The sequence below is a fragment of the Erithacus rubecula genome (genome assembly GCF_903797595.1).
Source record: "Erithacus rubecula genome assembly, chromosome: 18".
NCBI lineage: Eukaryota > Metazoa > Chordata > Aves > Passeriformes > Muscicapidae > Erithacus > Erithacus rubecula.
Window position 1 is genome coordinate 4,287,211 of NC_136670.1, and position 17,437 is coordinate 4,304,647.

The 17,437-nt window shown below is 47.5% G+C and overlaps 1 protein-coding gene across 2 annotated transcripts; it reads left to right on the forward strand.

Annotated features, from left to right (window-relative positions):
* The first annotated feature begins 3,112 nt into the window (after positions 1-3,112).
* On the forward strand, positions 3,113-13,426 carry ACTR5 (actin related protein 5). Of its 2 annotated transcripts, none has more exons than XM_079321699.1 (10): positions 3,113-3,526; positions 4,470-4,699; positions 5,499-5,668; positions 7,048-7,265; positions 7,589-7,771; positions 9,697-9,819; positions 10,325-10,464; positions 11,364-11,496; positions 11,952-12,298; positions 12,911-13,426. In XM_079321699.1, exons 1-9 carry the CDS (start codon positions 3,143-3,145, stop codon positions 12,195-12,197), a joined length of 1,827 nt encoding a protein of 608 aa, XP_079177825.1. In that variant the 5' UTR covers positions 3,113-3,142; the 3' UTR covers positions 12,198-12,298; positions 12,911-13,426. The 2 variants fall into 2 exon arrangements, with proteins under 2 accessions (XP_079177825.1, XP_079177826.1); XM_079321700.1 differs by having other exon boundaries at positions 11,952-12,257; positions 12,873-13,426.
* Positions 13,427-17,437: the final 4,011 nt, after the last annotated feature.

The following is a 17,437-nucleotide window of genomic DNA, read 5'->3' on the forward strand; positions in this document are numbered from 1 at the left end:
TCAGCAAAGGAGGCAGCAACAGGGATTAACAGGGGTAAGAGCCACTGAGAAAGGCCACTCAAGTCAGGTGTTTTCTTCAGCTGCTATTTAAAGGATAAATACATGCTAGGAAGCTTTCAAGGCTTATGTTAAAACTGTAGTTACAGTTCTTGTCTTTGGATATAGGAGAGGTAGCCTAGTGCTTTGGCCACTTTGAGACTGAGCAGCCAAAGTTGCACTTGAGAATAAAACAGATTCAACCTTCCAGAGAGGTGTAGAGGATGAGCAGCTACACAATACTCATCCTGTGCTCTCATTCAATGTAGAGCACAAGTATGTCCCATATAGACTCTATTTTTGGCTTACTCTGTATATCCTCATCTATTAGTTAATCCTTTAGGGAAATAAACCTTTATATTTTAATTGCCCTTCTGTTTCCCTTCCCCCAAGAAAGGCAACTAGCACATTTCATAGGATGAGTGCTGATAAAAGTATTGCTTAAGAGTAAAGGAATTCGGTAGTGATCAAAGAGGGAACCAGATATGGGACTTGCTAATTTGATATTCATCATGCTGTGTGTTTCTCCTTCAATAAAATGAAGCCATAATCTACTGCTTACCTTACAGAGGGTTGTTTGGTTAGATTAATTGTTTGTGTAGCTCTCAGGAGAAGAGAGCAGTGATGTAAATGCACATTACAAATGATTGCCTGCATTTAATGTTCTTGCTCGTGTGTGTTTATGTAGCAACAGCCCCTTGAAATTAGTCTTTTAATCCCAAGATCTAAATGAACCCTGCAAATTCTTATTAATTCACATTAATAACACCTTTGCATGATAAAAGAAAGCTATTAGCCCTGCTTTGTGCATTGGGTAAACAAGTGAGAAAAGCCATTAATGCCCTGAGCTTCAAGGATGCTTCAATATTGGAGTCCCCATCACACAGTGGGGGTGGCAGGCTGGGGGAAATCAGGCTGTTGATAGTTTGTCTGCAGTGCTGAGAGGGATGGAAAGGAGCTGAAGCTGTGATCTGTTTAATTTTAATGATGAATTGTGTCTCTCAGTCACACCACTGGAAGCCTTTGGAGTCCACGCTGGTTCTCACCGAGCTGAGCCAGCCTGGGATGTCCTTGTTGCCATGGCAGGATGGATCCCAGCCTGGAACCCCATCTCCCCAGGGAATGGGGGTTGAGATAAGGGGGAAAGGCCTCCCCACTCCCTGCATCTCCAGAGGGGCTGGTGGCACAGGAATAGCAGATGCCTGGGCTGTGTCAGTGACCTCCTGGGCAAGTGGCACAGCCCAGGGCTGTGGGGTTTCACCTCCACACAAGCCATTGGGGAGGCTTCACAACCCAAATTTAAAGGGCAGGGGGGCCTTATGTGAGGGGTAGCAGGTGTACAGCCCAGCTCTAGGCTGATGGTCATACACACAAAACTGGATTTGTTACCTGGTGTGCAACAAAGCCAATTGTTTATTCCAGAGCTGCCCCAGCCTGACTGCTCAGAGGTATTCCACAAATCCAGCACACAGCCATGGACTCTCCCTGCTGTTATTTACACACAGAAATTCAGAGTTAGTGACTTTCCAGGCACAGCCCCTCTATTAGGACTGGTTAGTAAGTTCCATGCAAATTTCATCAGCCCAGCCAGTTTCTGTGCATTCTCAGGGGAAGAGTCTTTTCCAGAATTATAATGAACATGTTCAGCTCTAGGACACACAGGCCTTGAGTGTTTTGCCAAGTTAGCGATATATAGATAGACATACATCAACATCTTCATTTGCTACATCCTTAAAACTTGATAGCTTCAAGATTTTCTTGGCTAAGGGATGCTGCTGCTGCCTGTTCCAGTGGTAAGGTCTCCTTTCTTGCTCACTAGGATTGAAAGCCCACAATGTTTTACATCCTGATCTAAGATAACCTTGGCAGGCTCCATCCTGGGGGTGCTGGTGGGCAGTGCCTGACCATGAGCCAGGTGTGCCCAGGGTGGTCAGTGTCCAGGAATGCTGTGGCCAGCAGCACCAGGAGGGATTCCTGCCCTGTGCTGGCCACTGCTGAGGTCACCTCCAGCCCTGTGCCCAGCCCTGGGCCCCTGAGCTCAGGGAGGGCAATACCCAGGGCTGGATGGTTGTGTCAGGTCAAGTTGGACTCCATCTCAGAAGCATTTTCCAACTCAGATGATCCTGTCAGGGATGCCAGCAGGTCAAGGTAGACAATTGTCCCCCTCTGCTCTGACCCCACCTCTCCCAGTGCACACAGCACCAGATGGATGTGGAATTGTTGGAGCAAGCCCTGAGGAGGCCATGAAGCTGCTGGGGGACTGGAGAGCCTGGAGACAGGCTGGAGAGCCAGAGCTGCTCTAGCTGCAGGAGAGAGGGCTGTGTGGAGAGCTCATGGCGCATGCACAGGGCTGAAGGAGCTGCAGGAGAGAGGGCTGTGTGGAGAGCTCATGGCACACGCCCAGGGGTGAAGGAGCTGCAGGAGAGAAGGCTGTGTGGAGAGCTCATGGCGCACGCCCGGGGGTGAAGGAGCTGCAGGAGAGAAGGCTGTGTGGAGAGCTCATGGCACACCCAGGGGTGAAGGAGCTGCAGGAGAGAAGGCTGTGTGGAGAGCTCATGGCACACCCAGGGGTGAAGGAGCTGCAGGAGAGAAGGCTGTGTGGAGAGCTCATGGCGCACACCCAGGGTGTGAAGGAGCTGCAGGGAAGCTGGGCACTGACTCTTCCTCAGGAGCTGTAGTGACAGGACAAGGGGGAATGGGTACAAACTGAAAGAAGGGAAATTCGGGTTCAATTCAAGAAATCATTGCTGTGAAGGGGGGGAGGCTGGCACGGGGTGCCCCGAGGAGCTGTGTCTGCTCCATCCCTGGCAGCGCCCAAGGCCAGGATGGACACTCAGGCTTGCTGCGACAGTGGAAGGTGTCCCTGCCCACGCACACGGATGGAATGCCACCTTTTAAGGTCCGTTCTACGACTCTGTGCTGTGTTGGTCGCTTCCTACCCACCGATTAGTCCACTCTCCTGCTGGTTAGGCTTGGAAGCGCACAAAGATCTCACCTTACGGAACGCACCCGTTTAAAATAACCTCGATTGCGGCAGGCCCCGCGCCCCGGAACCCCCGTGCGGGCCCGCGTTCCCGGCCGGACGCGGGCGGGAGGCGCGCCCGCCATGGCGGCGCCCGCGCGGGTGTTCGCGTTCCGGGACGCGCGCTGGGCCCCGGACCCGGTGCTGGAGCCCAGCGCGGCCGTGCGCAGCCCGCAGCCGGCGCCGCTGGTCATCGACAACGGCTCCTTCCAGACGCGGGCGGGATGGGCCTGCCCCGAGCCCTCCGTCCCCGCCGAGCCGCTGCTGCGGTTCCGCTCGCTGGCGGCGCGGAGCCGCGGGGCCCGCGGCGGGGCGGGCGCCGAGACGCAGGTGGGGAACGACCTGGGCAGCCCCGAGCCGCTGCGCTGGCTGCTGCGCTCGCCCTTCGACCGCAACGTGCCCGTGCAGCTGGAGCTGCAGGAGCTGCTCTTCGACCACGTCTTCCAGCGCCTCGGCGTCTCCTCGCAGGTAGCGGCGGGCCCCGGCAGGGGAGCTCGCTGCGCCCTGCCCTGGGCGTGTGTTAGTGTGTGCGGGGATGGGCAGCGCTGAAAGGACGGGGCACTCTCTGTGCTGTGAGAAAGTGCAATTCATTGAATTTAGTTAAATAAGGCACTTCGTGAAAAGCAACACACGGACAGTTCATTGGTCAGAGATGGAGACACCTCTTGTCTCAGGCTTCTCACGGATCCAGCAGGTGTTTATCTTTTGTTATGATTCTTTCTCTCGTGTTTATAGTAGAGAAAGAGCATCTAACTTGGGAAAAATCCTAGCTGAGGCTGAGAAAGCCAGACTGGAAAAATCCTTGAAGATTTTCCCTGGGCTGTAATGGGCACAGGCATGTTTCCACTGCAGCTGGATGCACAGGTTTCCATGCAGCCTGGCCTTGGACACTTCCAGGGATGAGGCAGCCACAGCTTCCCTGTGCAACCTGTGCCTCACCACCCTCACAGGGAGGAATCTTTACTTAGTATCTAATCTAAACCTACTCCATTAAACTTACTGCTGGGTTATTGCTCCTGTTTACTGACCTCCTGCACACCCAGTTGTGTTGAGAGTTGCTTCTCAGAGTTGCCTGCGTGACAACATCAGTTTGAAGCTTTACCCAGAGTGGAACTGAACTTCTGCTGCTTTTCACTCACCTCCTCATTGCATAGATTTTTATTACTTAGATTTTTAGTATTTTCTATATGCCTTTAAAAGCCCATTCTCGTCCACCACTAAGAGTTTATTCTTTGGCTGAATTAACATATTTTTTTACCCCCTTAAGCACTAGATTAACTTTCATGATTAATACCTTGCACATAAAGTGCTTTCTTATGCCCATTTTGGAGAAGTTTTTTGCTGATGCTTAAAAGAAGCCTGGATTTTCCCTTCATACTTTTGTTACTGTGCTTTCCCCTTTCTCTCCCAGGGTTGTGTGGATCACCCAATTGTTCTGACAGAAGCAGTTTGCAATCCTCTCTACTCAAGACAAATGATGTCTGAGCTCCTCTTTGAATGCTACCAAGTGCCAAAAGTGTCCTATGGCGTGGACAGCCTGTACAGTTTTTATCACAACAGAAGGCAGAACTGGCCCTGCAGTGGTTTGGTGATATCCTCAGGCTACCAGTGCACACACATTTTGCCAGTCTTAGAGGGAAGGTAAGTTCTGGGTGAATTAGCTCCAGTGCAGCTACTGGCTTTTCAAGTGATGCAAATACCTATTCCTCCAGCTCTGCACTATTAACTCTTGTATTAATTTATACCAATGAGTTAAAACCAGGTCTGCAGATTTTGCTGAGTTCTGTTAAGTTATGAATTGAAGAAGCAGTGCAGCTCTTGTAAATGTTGTGTTTTAGTTGCTAATTGTGCCTTAATGTGTACTTTCAAAGGCAGAAGGGGATATGTGCTCCAAGTGAAACTGGGCATAAGAAAACATACTTCAGGTTTTAAAGCAGCTTTGGGACAAAGTGAAGGGTTCTGTGTGTGAGACTTCTGCAGTGCTTGAGGCTTTTATCATTCTGGTTATTCTGTTACATTGCTCAACTTTCTCTTCTTAGTTTTTTTTTCTCCTTTTTATTCTTACTGCTGAGATGGCTTTTTTATATCTGGTAACTGTTTCATATTTTCAAGGTTTACACTTGTCCAACTACAAAGTGTTACAAAGGTTTAAAAACTGCTTTTAGCACAACTACTTGTTAGAACAGAATATCTCCTTGCTGTAGCCAAAATTATTAATATTTGGGGATGTTTTAAAAAGCAGAACAAGCTGTCAGACACAAATAGTGAAGACAGCAGTGATTGTGCTGTTGCCTGAGAAAAGCAGGTGTATTAGCTTTGCTGCTAACCGAACCTTGAAACACTTACCTATGAAAGAAACAAAATAATTGATGGGAAAGCCAGAGCTGTGTTTGCTTTCCTGGGAGCTCCCCTAGTGTGAGCTGTCTGTTGTCCCTTTCAGGCTGGATGCCAAGAACTGCAAGCGCATTAACCTGGGGGGGTGCCAGGCTGCCGTGTACCTGCAGCGGCTGCTGCAGCTGAAGTACCCCGGGCACCTGGCTGCCATCACTCTGAGCCGCATGGAGGAGATCCTGCACGAGCACAGCTACATCGCCCACGACTACACTGAAGGTAACACAGCTCCTGCACCTCCAGCTGCAGGCACTGAGGCAGAGAAGGAGCATAGGAGTTCAGTGAAAGCCTTTGGATAAATTGAAGTCTGCTAAGTTATTCACTTACTTCCTTCAACTTACACTATACTTGATGTGTGAGCGAGTAAATTTTAGTATGAGCTCTAATGCTTTTAGTAAGTGAAAGGTTCAGATGCTAAATAGAAGTGTAAGTTTAAGTGAAAGTTGAAATGCCAATGTTTTTAGTAGAGGCTCCAGGACCGTTGTTGTAGATGGTGTTTAGACATAATAAAGCTATAGCAAGAATATTGCTTACATTTTTCAGATAGAACAAGATAGGTATGAATAGTCTATACTAGTGTATTAAAAAACTAGAATTCTAATAGGTTAAGGAGTGGTGGTTTCAGTTTGTGTCTTAGCTTGTTGGAAAGATTCTCTGGAAAAGTATGTATTAGAAAGAGTTGGTGCTTTTTGCCATTTGCTTTTTGCCATCACTTTTCTGCTTGTTTTTTAGGATTAATGTGCTTCTGCAATAAATAACCTTTTAGCAACTGTTAGCTGCTTTGCTCATTTAAAATAACCCAATGAAGTTGGTGCCTGGAGCACTGGAGGTTCTTAACCTCACACTCACCCATACTTAGTCTGTCCTTTTATCCCTTATTTCAATGTTTTCTCAAATTCTTCCAGAGATACTCTACTTCTGTTTTGCTTTCATTGTAGTAACCTGCCTCATGCTTAACAGTGTTTTAATATTTAAAATTAAGATAGGAATAAAATTTAACTACCTACTACTACTATTAAAAAAAAATAAATCTGTGTTGGTTCAAATTTCTCTGTGGATAAAAAAATGTGATGATTTCAGCGGAAGAGAATTTAAAATGAGCTTATTGTTTTCTCTATATGTGGACAGAACCTCTAAGTTGGTTAGGATTTCTATGTGGTGCATCTGCTTTAAGGTTTCCAAGGTTGCACAGGACGTTTCTTACAATTTTGTGTGAGTTAAATAAGTTTTAAATTTCCATGGCCGGTGTCATCTGAAGTGCTTCCTGAAGAAAAGTGTTCTTTTTCAATTTGTCACTTGTGAATGAGCCTTCCTTAGAAATGTATGAGAGCTCTCCCTCCCCTTGGGCAGAGACACTCCAGTGTGCTCATGCACTTTGTAGTACTCGGTGTCTCCTGGAGGTCAGAGCTGCCTGCACTGGGTGTGTGACCTGCAGGCAGTGCTCAGAGGGGAGAGCCAAACTTTGCAACAGCTGCCAAGAGGTGACAAAATCCTGTGCTTGCACTATTTCTGCCTTCTTTCCTCCCCTTTCATCCTTCACGTGGGGTGTGCACAGCACGCCAATCCTTGCCCAATCCCTTTGCTTCCCAAATGCCCAGAGCTGCAGAAGTGGCGGTGCCCAGAGTACTATGAGAACAACGTGCACAAGATGCAGCTGCCTTTCTCCAACAAGCTGCTGGGCAGCACTGTGGCATCTGAGGAGAAGCAGGAGAAGAGGCAGCAGCAGCTGCGGCGCCTGCAGGAGCTCAACGCCCGGCGGCGGGAGGAAAAGCTGCAGCTGGACCAGGAGAGGCTGGACAGGCTGCTCTATGTGCAGGTAATGAAGGCAGAGTGTCAGTGGGGGGTCTTGGGAGGAGGGCAGGCTGCCCTCAGGGCTTTGTCAGAAGGTCACACATGGTGGTAAAGAAGCTGTGGCTGTCGTGGTGTTCTCTGATAGGGGTCGCCAAGGTTGCTTGTGAGGTAACAGATTATTGATGCAGGGGGTGTTTGCAGTTTCTGAACAGCACTTCTGGGAAATACTTCAAATGCTGTCAAAGTCATCATAGTCTCTAGTCATGCAAGCAGAGTGTCTGTACATCACTGCTGACTGCTGTGATTGCCCTGAATTGTTCATCACAGCTAACTCTGATCTGTCCACAGGAACTTTTAGAGGATGGTCAGATGGATCAGTTCCACAAAGCTTTGGTGGAGCTGAACATGGACTCAGCAGAAGAACTTCAGTCTTACATCAACAAATTGAGTCTGTCTGTTGAACAAACAAAGCAGAAAATCCTACAGTCAGAAGTCAATATTGAAGTAGATGTTGTGGACAGCAAGCCAGAGGTAGGATGTTTTCATCAAGTTAATCCTCATTTTATCTCTGAAGGAATTAAACTTCTGTGCTTGCAAATGTGTCCCTTCAGACTTCCATTGATGCACTAAGCTTTTTCTTTAACACACTGCAAGTCATTATTAAGTTGGCAACTGCTTCTCTCTTTTCAGAGAGAATGTCCTGAGACAACCATCCTTAATCTTCATTAACTTTCTATTAGAGGGAAACCCATCAATCTTTTAGTTAAAAACAGCATTTGTTTTCCTTTCTGTTCTCCCCCTTCAGGTGCAGAGAATTTTATGGTAAACAACCAACCTTGCCTTCATTGTAGCTGTCTGGTTTTGGTACATTTAAGCAGCATGTTCTGTTTTGATTCCATAATGAAAGATCAATTACTACACTTGGGTGCTGGAGTTGTCTCAAAGGTGAGAAGCTCCTTGTGTGCTTTGCCAGACTAACACAGGCCCAGCACACAGCAGCTGCTGCCAAGAGGTGCCCTGAGGCTGGTTGTGCATGTGCTTTTAATTGACTTTCAGGTCACATAAGACAGAACTTTTTACCTTCATCAGCCTCTGTTCAGGGAAAGGGTAGAGAAAAAAGCAGAAAATTGAAGCATAGAGGAGAGATCCTTGTTTAGGTTGCCCAGAGAAGCTGTGGCTAGCCCTTCCCTGGAAGTGTCCAGGGCCAGCTTGGAGCAACCTGGCCTAGTGGAAGGTGTCCCTGCCCTTGGCAGCAGGTGGAACTGGATGAGCCTCAGTGTGTGATTATCAGTGCAAGATTCAGAATGATTGTGCTTCAGCAAAATTCAGGGAGATGATGGGCTTGTCATTGTGGTGAAGAACCTTTCTGCCTTCTGTCAAAAGATGATGTTCTAGAAAAGAGAAATGAAAGACTAGCATTCCTGTGATTTTTCTCAGGGACTGTGCCTAAATTCCATCATCTCCCACACCCCTGCTCTTTGCTAGGTGCAATCTCAGACCTCAGAATGAATCCACAAGGTTTGTTATTTGGTGTGTGCCTTGAGAGAGCCCTTAGAATTATCACAAAATCCCCTTGTAAGACCAGGTGTTCTTCTGAGTTCTGTGAATCTTTCTGGTTTTGTCTTTTTTTTTGACATATAAAAAGAAATACATTTAACAGGACCTCATGAGAGTACATTTTTTTTGCTGTAACAATGAACACTCTAAACTTCAGTTTGAGTTTTTCAGTTTGGTTAAGTAGATATAAAATAGGTACTTAAGAATGTTTCAAGGTAGTAATTTTAGCTCATCCTGGCATTGAAACAGATGTTTCAAATTTAAAATGAAACAAATATTTAGCAACAAAATCCCAGAGGTAACATTGTAACACCAAAAAATGAAGATAATTTAAAAGCTGCTCCTACCTCACAACGGGAGTCCTGTAAGATTTTGAGTGATACTTTTCATTAGGAAAGAGCTTCAGGTCTGTGTAAAATAAAAGGGGGTTTGGTGGATCCTGTGAGCAAATAGTAGACAGTTGAAATTCTCAAAAAAAATTGTGTGGTGGCTTTGTAGCTAGCAAATATTTGTTTTCCAGTCCCACACAAGCAAAATAGGGAATTTAATGGTAATTATAGAGCAATTATAGATGCTGGGAGGGTAGCAGGTTTTACACAGTATAAAAAGCTATTTTACTAAGTTGTAATGTTGTTATGCTTAGGACATGGCTGCCTGAGATCCTGGCAGTCAGCCTGGTGACTGAGGCCTGGATTTCTGAGCTGGCACTGGGATAAGTTTATTGGAAGTGTTTGATTTTTGTGCTTTTGCATGAATGTCTGTTTTCTGTTTCCTGGCCATTTATACTTTCAGGCATGTTAAAGAGTTGAGATTTGAGAAAACTGAGTTTTCCAGCCATGTCACCAGAACTGAAATCACACCTGAGCTAACCTACCATAACATGCTTGCTCTGTTCCCAGACTCCTGACTTGGATCCACTGGGCAGTGAACAGTCCCTGGAGGATGTGGAAAGCATTAATGAGTTTGAACCTTTATTTGCTGAGGAGCAGCCTGAAGTTGAGAAGCCTGTTGCTGCAGTGCAGGTTTGGTTTCCATATTTACTCCTCGTGCCAGGGGTTTGCATCCCAGCTGTCCAGCCAGTCTGCTGACATTTCTCCTCATGCAAACATTGTTTGCCTGCTCTTGGAAGAGATGCTGAAGCTACCTGAACAGGACATTAAGAGAGAAATCCTGGCTGGTGGTTTAGGAAGTGAATTCCCTCTTGGCTCACTCTGCAGGCAGTGCCTGGTGTAGCAGTGCTGTGTTATTAATGGAAAAACATTCTGCTGAAGTGTTTTTGTCTGTGATCCATAACCTGATATCCCATAGGACACAACTTTCAACTTGTGAGGTTGAGCCTTAGTGGCTCCAAGCAGAATAAATGATCAGAAACATCCAGCTCCCCTGACCTTTTGGAACTTTTAGCATGATGCTATTTCTCTGTGAGACCATTGCCATCTTGGTTTTTGTACAGAATCATTTGGAAACATTACTTATTTATTACTGTTCTTTAACATAATTCCCCACAACTTCTCACTGTTTTTAAAGCCCGTGTTTAACCTGGCAGAGTACCACCAGCTTTTCCTGGGCACTGAAAGAATCAGGGCTCCAGAGATTATCTTCCAGCCCTCCCTGATAGGAGAGGACCAGGCTGGTATAGCAGAAACCATGCAATATGTCCTTGAGAGGTGAGTTTACTGAACTATTTCTTTCAGAAAAGCTATTCTTTGTTTGATACCAGCTTTTGAAATGCTGGGGGTTGGGCAATAATTTGAGAAAATGTGTTCATTTTTTTTTTTTGGTGGGGTTGAGCATTGCAGGTTAGATATGTCTTCCTGAAAGCCACATATAACTCTGCTTGTTTTAAATCAGTGAGTCTACAAAGTTTTTTTAACCAGTAATCCCATCAATGGAAAAATTTTGAGCACACACCTCCAATATATGAATATTTGTAAATTACAGCTACTACTACATTAATGTATTACGGATGTTTTAAAACATACACAAAAAATAGAAATTAAAAAATAATGAGATAAAGGTGAAATAAACACCTACTAAATAACACCTATATCTACTAACACCTACTAATACTAATTAAATGTATTTATCAATTTATTTGCCTGCACCCTACTGGATTGTTTTGCACAAACCCCACTTTAGGGATCCCTGGTCTGCCTCATTATTGAGGGAAATAACAAATGCTTGCAAGAGTTAGCTGGCAGTTTCTGGTTTTGGGAGACCAAAATTTCAAAGTTGAGATACAAGCACACCTGCTGGACATTTCCAGATAAATTAGCATTGATGAAATATCACCCCTGAACTGTATGAACATAGATCACATTTTCTGAAAGCTAAGAATTCCAGCCCTAGGAAGAAATCCAGTTGTTTTTTTTTGGGGTACTGAGTGCTTTCAGGACTTTTTCTGCCCCCCCCTTAATTTCCAGAAAACAAACTGAATTTTTCATACTAGGAAAATTAAGTTTCTCAAAGTGAATCCTGGGTCAAAGTATCAGTCTTCCCCAGAGCTGTGTCAGTTCATGGGGCAGGTGTCCTTGAGAAGGGCTGAAGCTGTTCTTGTTCTTCACAGGTACTCAAAGGAACAACAGGCTATCCTTGTCCAAAATGTTTTCCTCACTGGTGGAAATACCATGTACCCTGGACTGAAAGCCAGAGTGCAGAAGGAGCTCCTGGAAATGAGGCCATTTCAGTCATCCTTTCAGGTGTGTGTATTGCCATGATGTTTATTGAACAGCCTGTTCTGTGTTCAGATGTAATCAGCTGAGGTGCAGAGCAGGGTGCTTAGAGCATGGGCATGGAGAGGGTTTTAAGGCCAGACTCTGCAAACAGCTTTATGACCTGAGAAGGTGCAGGTTAAGCAAAGATTCAGTTCCTCTTTGTGCAGACAGCATAATGAGCATAATGGGAAAGTCTGCTTCTGTCAAAGGACCATGCACACAAAAACATGTTTGGCTGGAAATGTGATTGCTTAGGAATTGATAACAAGGTGAAAACACACTTGAACCCATTTCTAACATTACTCTTTCTGAGAAACACTGAGTAATCAGCTCGAATTTCTGAAATTCAGTTGTTTGTCTCATATACCATTGCAACCAGGGTAAAAAGAGCTTGCCTTTCCTGTGCTGAATTGACATTGTTGTGTTTTCCTTCCATCCAGGTCCACCTTGCTTCCAGCCCTATCTTGGATGCCTGGTACGGGGCTAGGGACTGGGCACTGGAGCACATGAGCCGTGAGGAAGGCTGGATAAGCAGGAAGGACTATGAGGAGAAAGGAGGGGAGTACCTCAAGGAGCACTGTGCCTCCAATGTCTATGTCCCCATCCGCCTGCCCAAGCAGGCCCCGCGGGCAGCAGAGGCTCCCAGCAGAGCCTCGGGCACGGGGAACCCCAGCGAGCAGCCCTAGCCCTGGCCCTGGCCCTGGCAGCTGCGGGAGGGGCTCCCCGGTGTGCTGCAGGGCTCCCCGGTGTGCTGCAGGGCTCCCCGGTGCTCGGGGGGGAGCTCCCGGTGTGCTGCAGGGCTCCCCGGTGTGCTGCAGGGCTCCCCGGTGTGCTGCAGGGCTCCCCGGTGCTCGGGATGGGCTCCCCGGTGCTCGGGAGCGGCTCCCCGGTGTGCTGCAGGGCTCCCCGGTGTGCTGCAGGGCTCCCCGGTGCTCGGGATGGGCTCCCCGGTGTGCTGCAGGGCTCCCCGGTGCTCAGGATGGGCTCCCCGGTGCTCGGGATGGGCTCCCCGGTGTGCTGCAGGGCTCCCCGGTGCTCAGGATGGGCTCCCCGGTGTGCTGCAGGGCTCCCCGGTGTGCTGCAGGGCTCGCCGGTGCTCAGGATGGGCTCCCCGGTGCTCGGGATGGGCTCCCCGGTGCTCGGGAGGGGCTCCCCGGTGCTCGGGGGGCATCTCCCAGTGTGCTGCAGGGCTCCCCGGTGTGCTGCAGGGCTCCCCGGTGCTCGGGATGGGCTCCCCGGTGCTCGGGATGGGCTCCCCGGTGTGCTGCAGGGCTCCCCGGTGTGCTGCAGGGCTCCCCGGTGCTCGGGATGGGCTCCCCGGTGTGCTGCAGGACGGAGCCTCGGCGCTCCCGGTGCTGGAGACGCTGGGATGGGATGGGACACCCTGGCACACGTGGAGCACTCAGTGCTGCTCACACACAGCAGCTCATGGAGAGAACTGCATCTCAAAGACTGTCATATATGTCTCAGGGCTTTTGGAGAGTGTGTGTTTTACAGCTTTTTAAAATGTAATAAAGTCCTGTTTTTACATGGTTTGTCTTGCAGCTGGGCTGTACCAAGCCGGCAGCCCAGCAGGTGTCCCCCTTGCCCGTGTCACAGTCGTCTGTCGGGACAGGTCAGGTGCTGCTGAGCTCAGCCCTGCCTCCTGAGGCTCGTGTTCCATCTGCCTCCTGCTGAACCACCACCAAATAACCACTGGGTTCTTCTTGTCTCCATCGATGGCAGAGATATTGATGTGGTTGAAACTGGAGAGCTGGGCACATAAAGGCACAACCAGCCCTCCATAAGGGACAGTCCAGAGGCACTGCCCAGCTTTGTGCTGCCCTGGAGTGGTTTTGCTGGCTGAGCAGGACAGCTCTTTGATGGGACATTTTGGTCAAAAGTTGGAGCAATAAAGCAAAGTTTTTTGATTTTACCACTAACTTCTGTGTTTCAGTGATTTCACCTCTTTAGAGCTATGAGGATGGATTTGATTGGCTGTACCTTGCTTACAAACACAGGTTTTAAAAACACCCCTGGCCTGCTGTACAATATGTTCCAGCTTAAATTTGCCTGGGGATTCAGCTGCCACACTGAACAGTTTGTTGCTTTCCCAAAAGAATAATCCCTACTGAATGCTGAACTCAAGGAGACTCCAACACTCTGGCAGAAGCTGGAAAAGACAGGATGATAGGGAAAATATCCAGACTGTAACTGATACAAAGAAGGTGTAGAGGTGGTGATTTGGTGTCCCCAAGGGCTGCAGAACATCAAGGTAAGTTGTCACCTGGCAGATTCAAAGCAAAGAACATGAGAAACTTGCTTGTGCTGAAGTTGGTTGCCACAGGATGAGATTTTTGGATTCAAAAGTATTGCTGAGATTCATAATTATCTAAAAAAAAAAAAAAATTTGTGAGCAAATATTGAGGTTTCACCTGTTCATTGAGTGTTCTTCAGAGAGCCTGTGAGGGAAGGGTTGTTGCTGTTCCTGTGGCACCCAGCACTGGCCAGTCCCAGGATATTGGGATACTGGTCTTGGTGGCCTCTGCTCCTCACAGGCTGTAGGGCAGGGCAGGAGAAGGAGCTGCCTGCCCCCAGGTGACCTCAAGTTTGGGTTATTGATCCTATCCTTGGGCTGCCTGGAGGCACTTTTTAGGACAATTAAGGGAATTCTGTGGGTGGTAAAGAATGTGGAAAAACATGCTGTGCTGAAACCAGCGAAGTTACAGCCCAACATGTCTTTTCTGATCTCAGTGGCCTGGAGTAAATGATGTCCCATTGCTATTTGACCCCTTTCTGACCCATCTTGAGCTACTTCAGGCAGAGGGACTACCCAAGGTATGGCAATAGTTCTGATACTTGGTGTTACCTGCTAAATAGATACGTGTGTTGTGCATAAAACTGTTCCAGAAGGAGAGCCTGAAAGGGCATCTGAAATGCATCATTGTGTGACTTCTGAATCTGGGGCCAAATCATGCCTGCCACTTCTCTTGTATTAATTCAAGGCAGAGCTGTCTAGTTCTGCAAAGAGGTGCCAGAGCAGGTGCTAAAATAGCTTTAAGGAAACATAATTTTGTAATCTCCTGAATAGTAGCTATTAATTTGTTACTTTGTGCCACAATAGCCAGAGTAAGTGATAAACTGGACAAGGTGATCACTGTTACAGACTGCTCTGAGTGTGCTGGTAGCCATTGAGGTGCTTGGAGCAGCACCATGAAAAGCATAAATGTTGCAGAATGGGATGAGTTTTACTCCTTTCAGTTCAGTTCCCTGGTAATGATTTGCTGTGTTGTTACCTGAGCACTGGTGCTGGCAGCAGAGAAATGGAAGGAGTGTGTGGTGCTGAGGGCAGGAGGACACAGTGGTGTGATTTTGGACAGTAGTGTTGGACTCCATGAGGAGCTTCACCATTGTGACATTTGTGGCAAAGTTTTCTCATCCTCATGTGCAGAAAAATTTGGTTGTTTCCCATGTGAGTGGCACAGGGCTTTCCAAACCCAGAAGGGGCTTGGGCTGTCTCCTGTCATTGGTTTGTGCCCCTGAAAGGGGAGCAGGCCAAAAGACACCTGCTAGGCCTCTTTTTAATGGGACTTCTGGTTGTGTGAGGAGCAGTAGTGGAAAAATAATCCTGCTGTGGATGGAAATCTTAAAGTGCTGCTGTGAGGGCCTTTGGAAAGTGATGGCAGGGCTGCTGTTGAGTGAGCTGCTGTGCCAGCAGCCTCAGAATCATTGCTGTGTTTATCCTGGCAGGAGTCCTCCAAGCAGGGCAATCGCCAGGTCCGAGATGGTCAAGTGGTTCCCATTTGGTCCTTGGTAAATCAAGTTCAAAGCAACCTGTAACCTGGTTATACAATTCAGTCATGCCCTAATTCAGGTCAAAGAATATGAAAGTACAATTTCACAGCAGTGCTGAGTTTGGTCTATTTAAAAGAGAGCTCAAACTGGGTCCCACCTTTCACAGGGTCCCTAAGATGTGCTCTGGGTGGAAACACCACGTCAGTGAGCAGCCCTGGAGACTGAGCATCCATCACGTGTCCCATGTCCCAGATTTCCTTTGGAGCTGCTGCTGAGCCTCGCTTTGGGCCTTCAAGGCTTCTTATGCTTCCTGTGCCACAGCAACTTCAAACATGTTCTTTGCTAAATCTCTGCTAGGACACCAAGATTAGAACTCTCTGCTCCAGTTATTAATCTCTGGAATACTTAATGTGCTGTGTAAGACAGCATCTCGGAAGAAAGAGAAGATGCCCGTGAATTGTCACTTAAAATTTAGGATTATCCCTCCAGAGACAGCCTACAGTGATCCTCTGGCAGTCAGTCATAAACCACAAGTTTTGAAGCTTGTGTGGGATGAGCAGGGGAGAGGAGAGTGCTGTAATGGATTTAACATTATCCCCAAAGTCATATGGTGGGATTTCCATGCAATGGTTCCAAGTGGCAGGCACAGAGCAGCTGTGCTGATTCCCATTGCTCACTCCCACTGCTCTGTGCAGGCAGCGAGTGCTCCCTGAGCATCAGCTGCAGCAAACTGGGCTTTAAGTGGCTCACACCCTGAGCATGGCTTGCCAAGGGGTTTTCTGGCTCCTTTCATTCCTTTTCAGGCACTGAGCTTCCTGTGTGTAGTTGACAAACACCTTTTCCCCCTCCTTGTTCACACGGGCTCACAGCCCTCATGTTAGCAAGGTGTCATGGTTTCAAGGGATTTTTTTTTTTGGTTGTTTATTTTTAAGTTATATTTCTTTTCTTGCATCCTTAGGGGTCTTTTCTTTCTCTTTTTGAGCAGTTCCCATTTTCTGATGCAGCAGAGGCCATGATGAATGAACCATTTTCATGGATCCAGCACACAGCAATGTTTGCTTGTGACAATTCACAGCTGTTGCTCTGCCCTTCTGTGTCTCAGCAGAGCCAGGCTGAGAGTGGTGCTGGCTGAGGCTTTCACAGAGTGCACAACTCCTCTGGGGAAGGAGGGAGGTCAAGTAAAATCATGGAGACTTGGTCCATCTGTGCTCAATGCACAGTGTGCCAAGTGGAAAAATCTTCCAGCCACTCATTTCCTGAAGCCAGCAGAAGTCTCAAGAATGGTGAGAATCACTCTGTGCAGATATGCTTTTGTTTTTGAGCAATTGCTGTTCCCCGCTATCAGAGTATGAAACAAGCTGGATTTATGGTCTGACTGAGAAACTTTGATGTTCTTAAAATTCCTGGGTTTAGTCAGGACAGTATTTTTTTAGCTTTTAAATTATTTCAGAACTGAGAGGTGGTATGAAACAGCTTCTCCCTTCATCTGACAGGAGGTAAATATGCAGTGCTGATGGCAAAAGCATTTTTATGTTGTCAGTGATGTTCTGTGAAGGCATTCAAATTCCTCCATCAAGAGGAAGCTCATCCCCAGGGAAGGTTGTGGCAGGTCTGGCTGGACAAATGAGCATCATAACATGCAAAGAAAAACTGTGGCTTTGTTCAAACCTATGTCAAATAAATTCCAGAGGAGAGGGACCTTTGGAAAGCTCCTTTTGTTTGAGCTTTTTGGGAATATAATGAGTGCTGGATAGCAGGGAGGTCAATCAGCATTGGGTGCCTTCCTTATTTAGGTGGAGGGCAAGGATGCATGGTGGATTTCTAGGTGAGAGAATGTTTGAGGGATGATGGCAACCTGCAGCCCCCAAACCTGCTGTGGTGACACTTTCCTGAGTGTCCTGATGCCCTGGAGGGTTGGGAGGCTGTTGGCTGCAGCAGAGGCTGATTTTCCTCCTCTCTGGACACTCACCCTGTTTCTGCAGCTCTCCCTGGAGTGTACATGCTCCTAAATGGCTCCTTATGCCAAGTGCCAAAAATGTCCTGTACAAGCTTGGGAGGCTGGGAACTCACTGCCTTCTCTGAGCTTGCTTGGTAGTGAGTTCCAGTCTGTGCAAACAGTTTTTGGGTAGTCTTATCTTTCCACCAAACATTT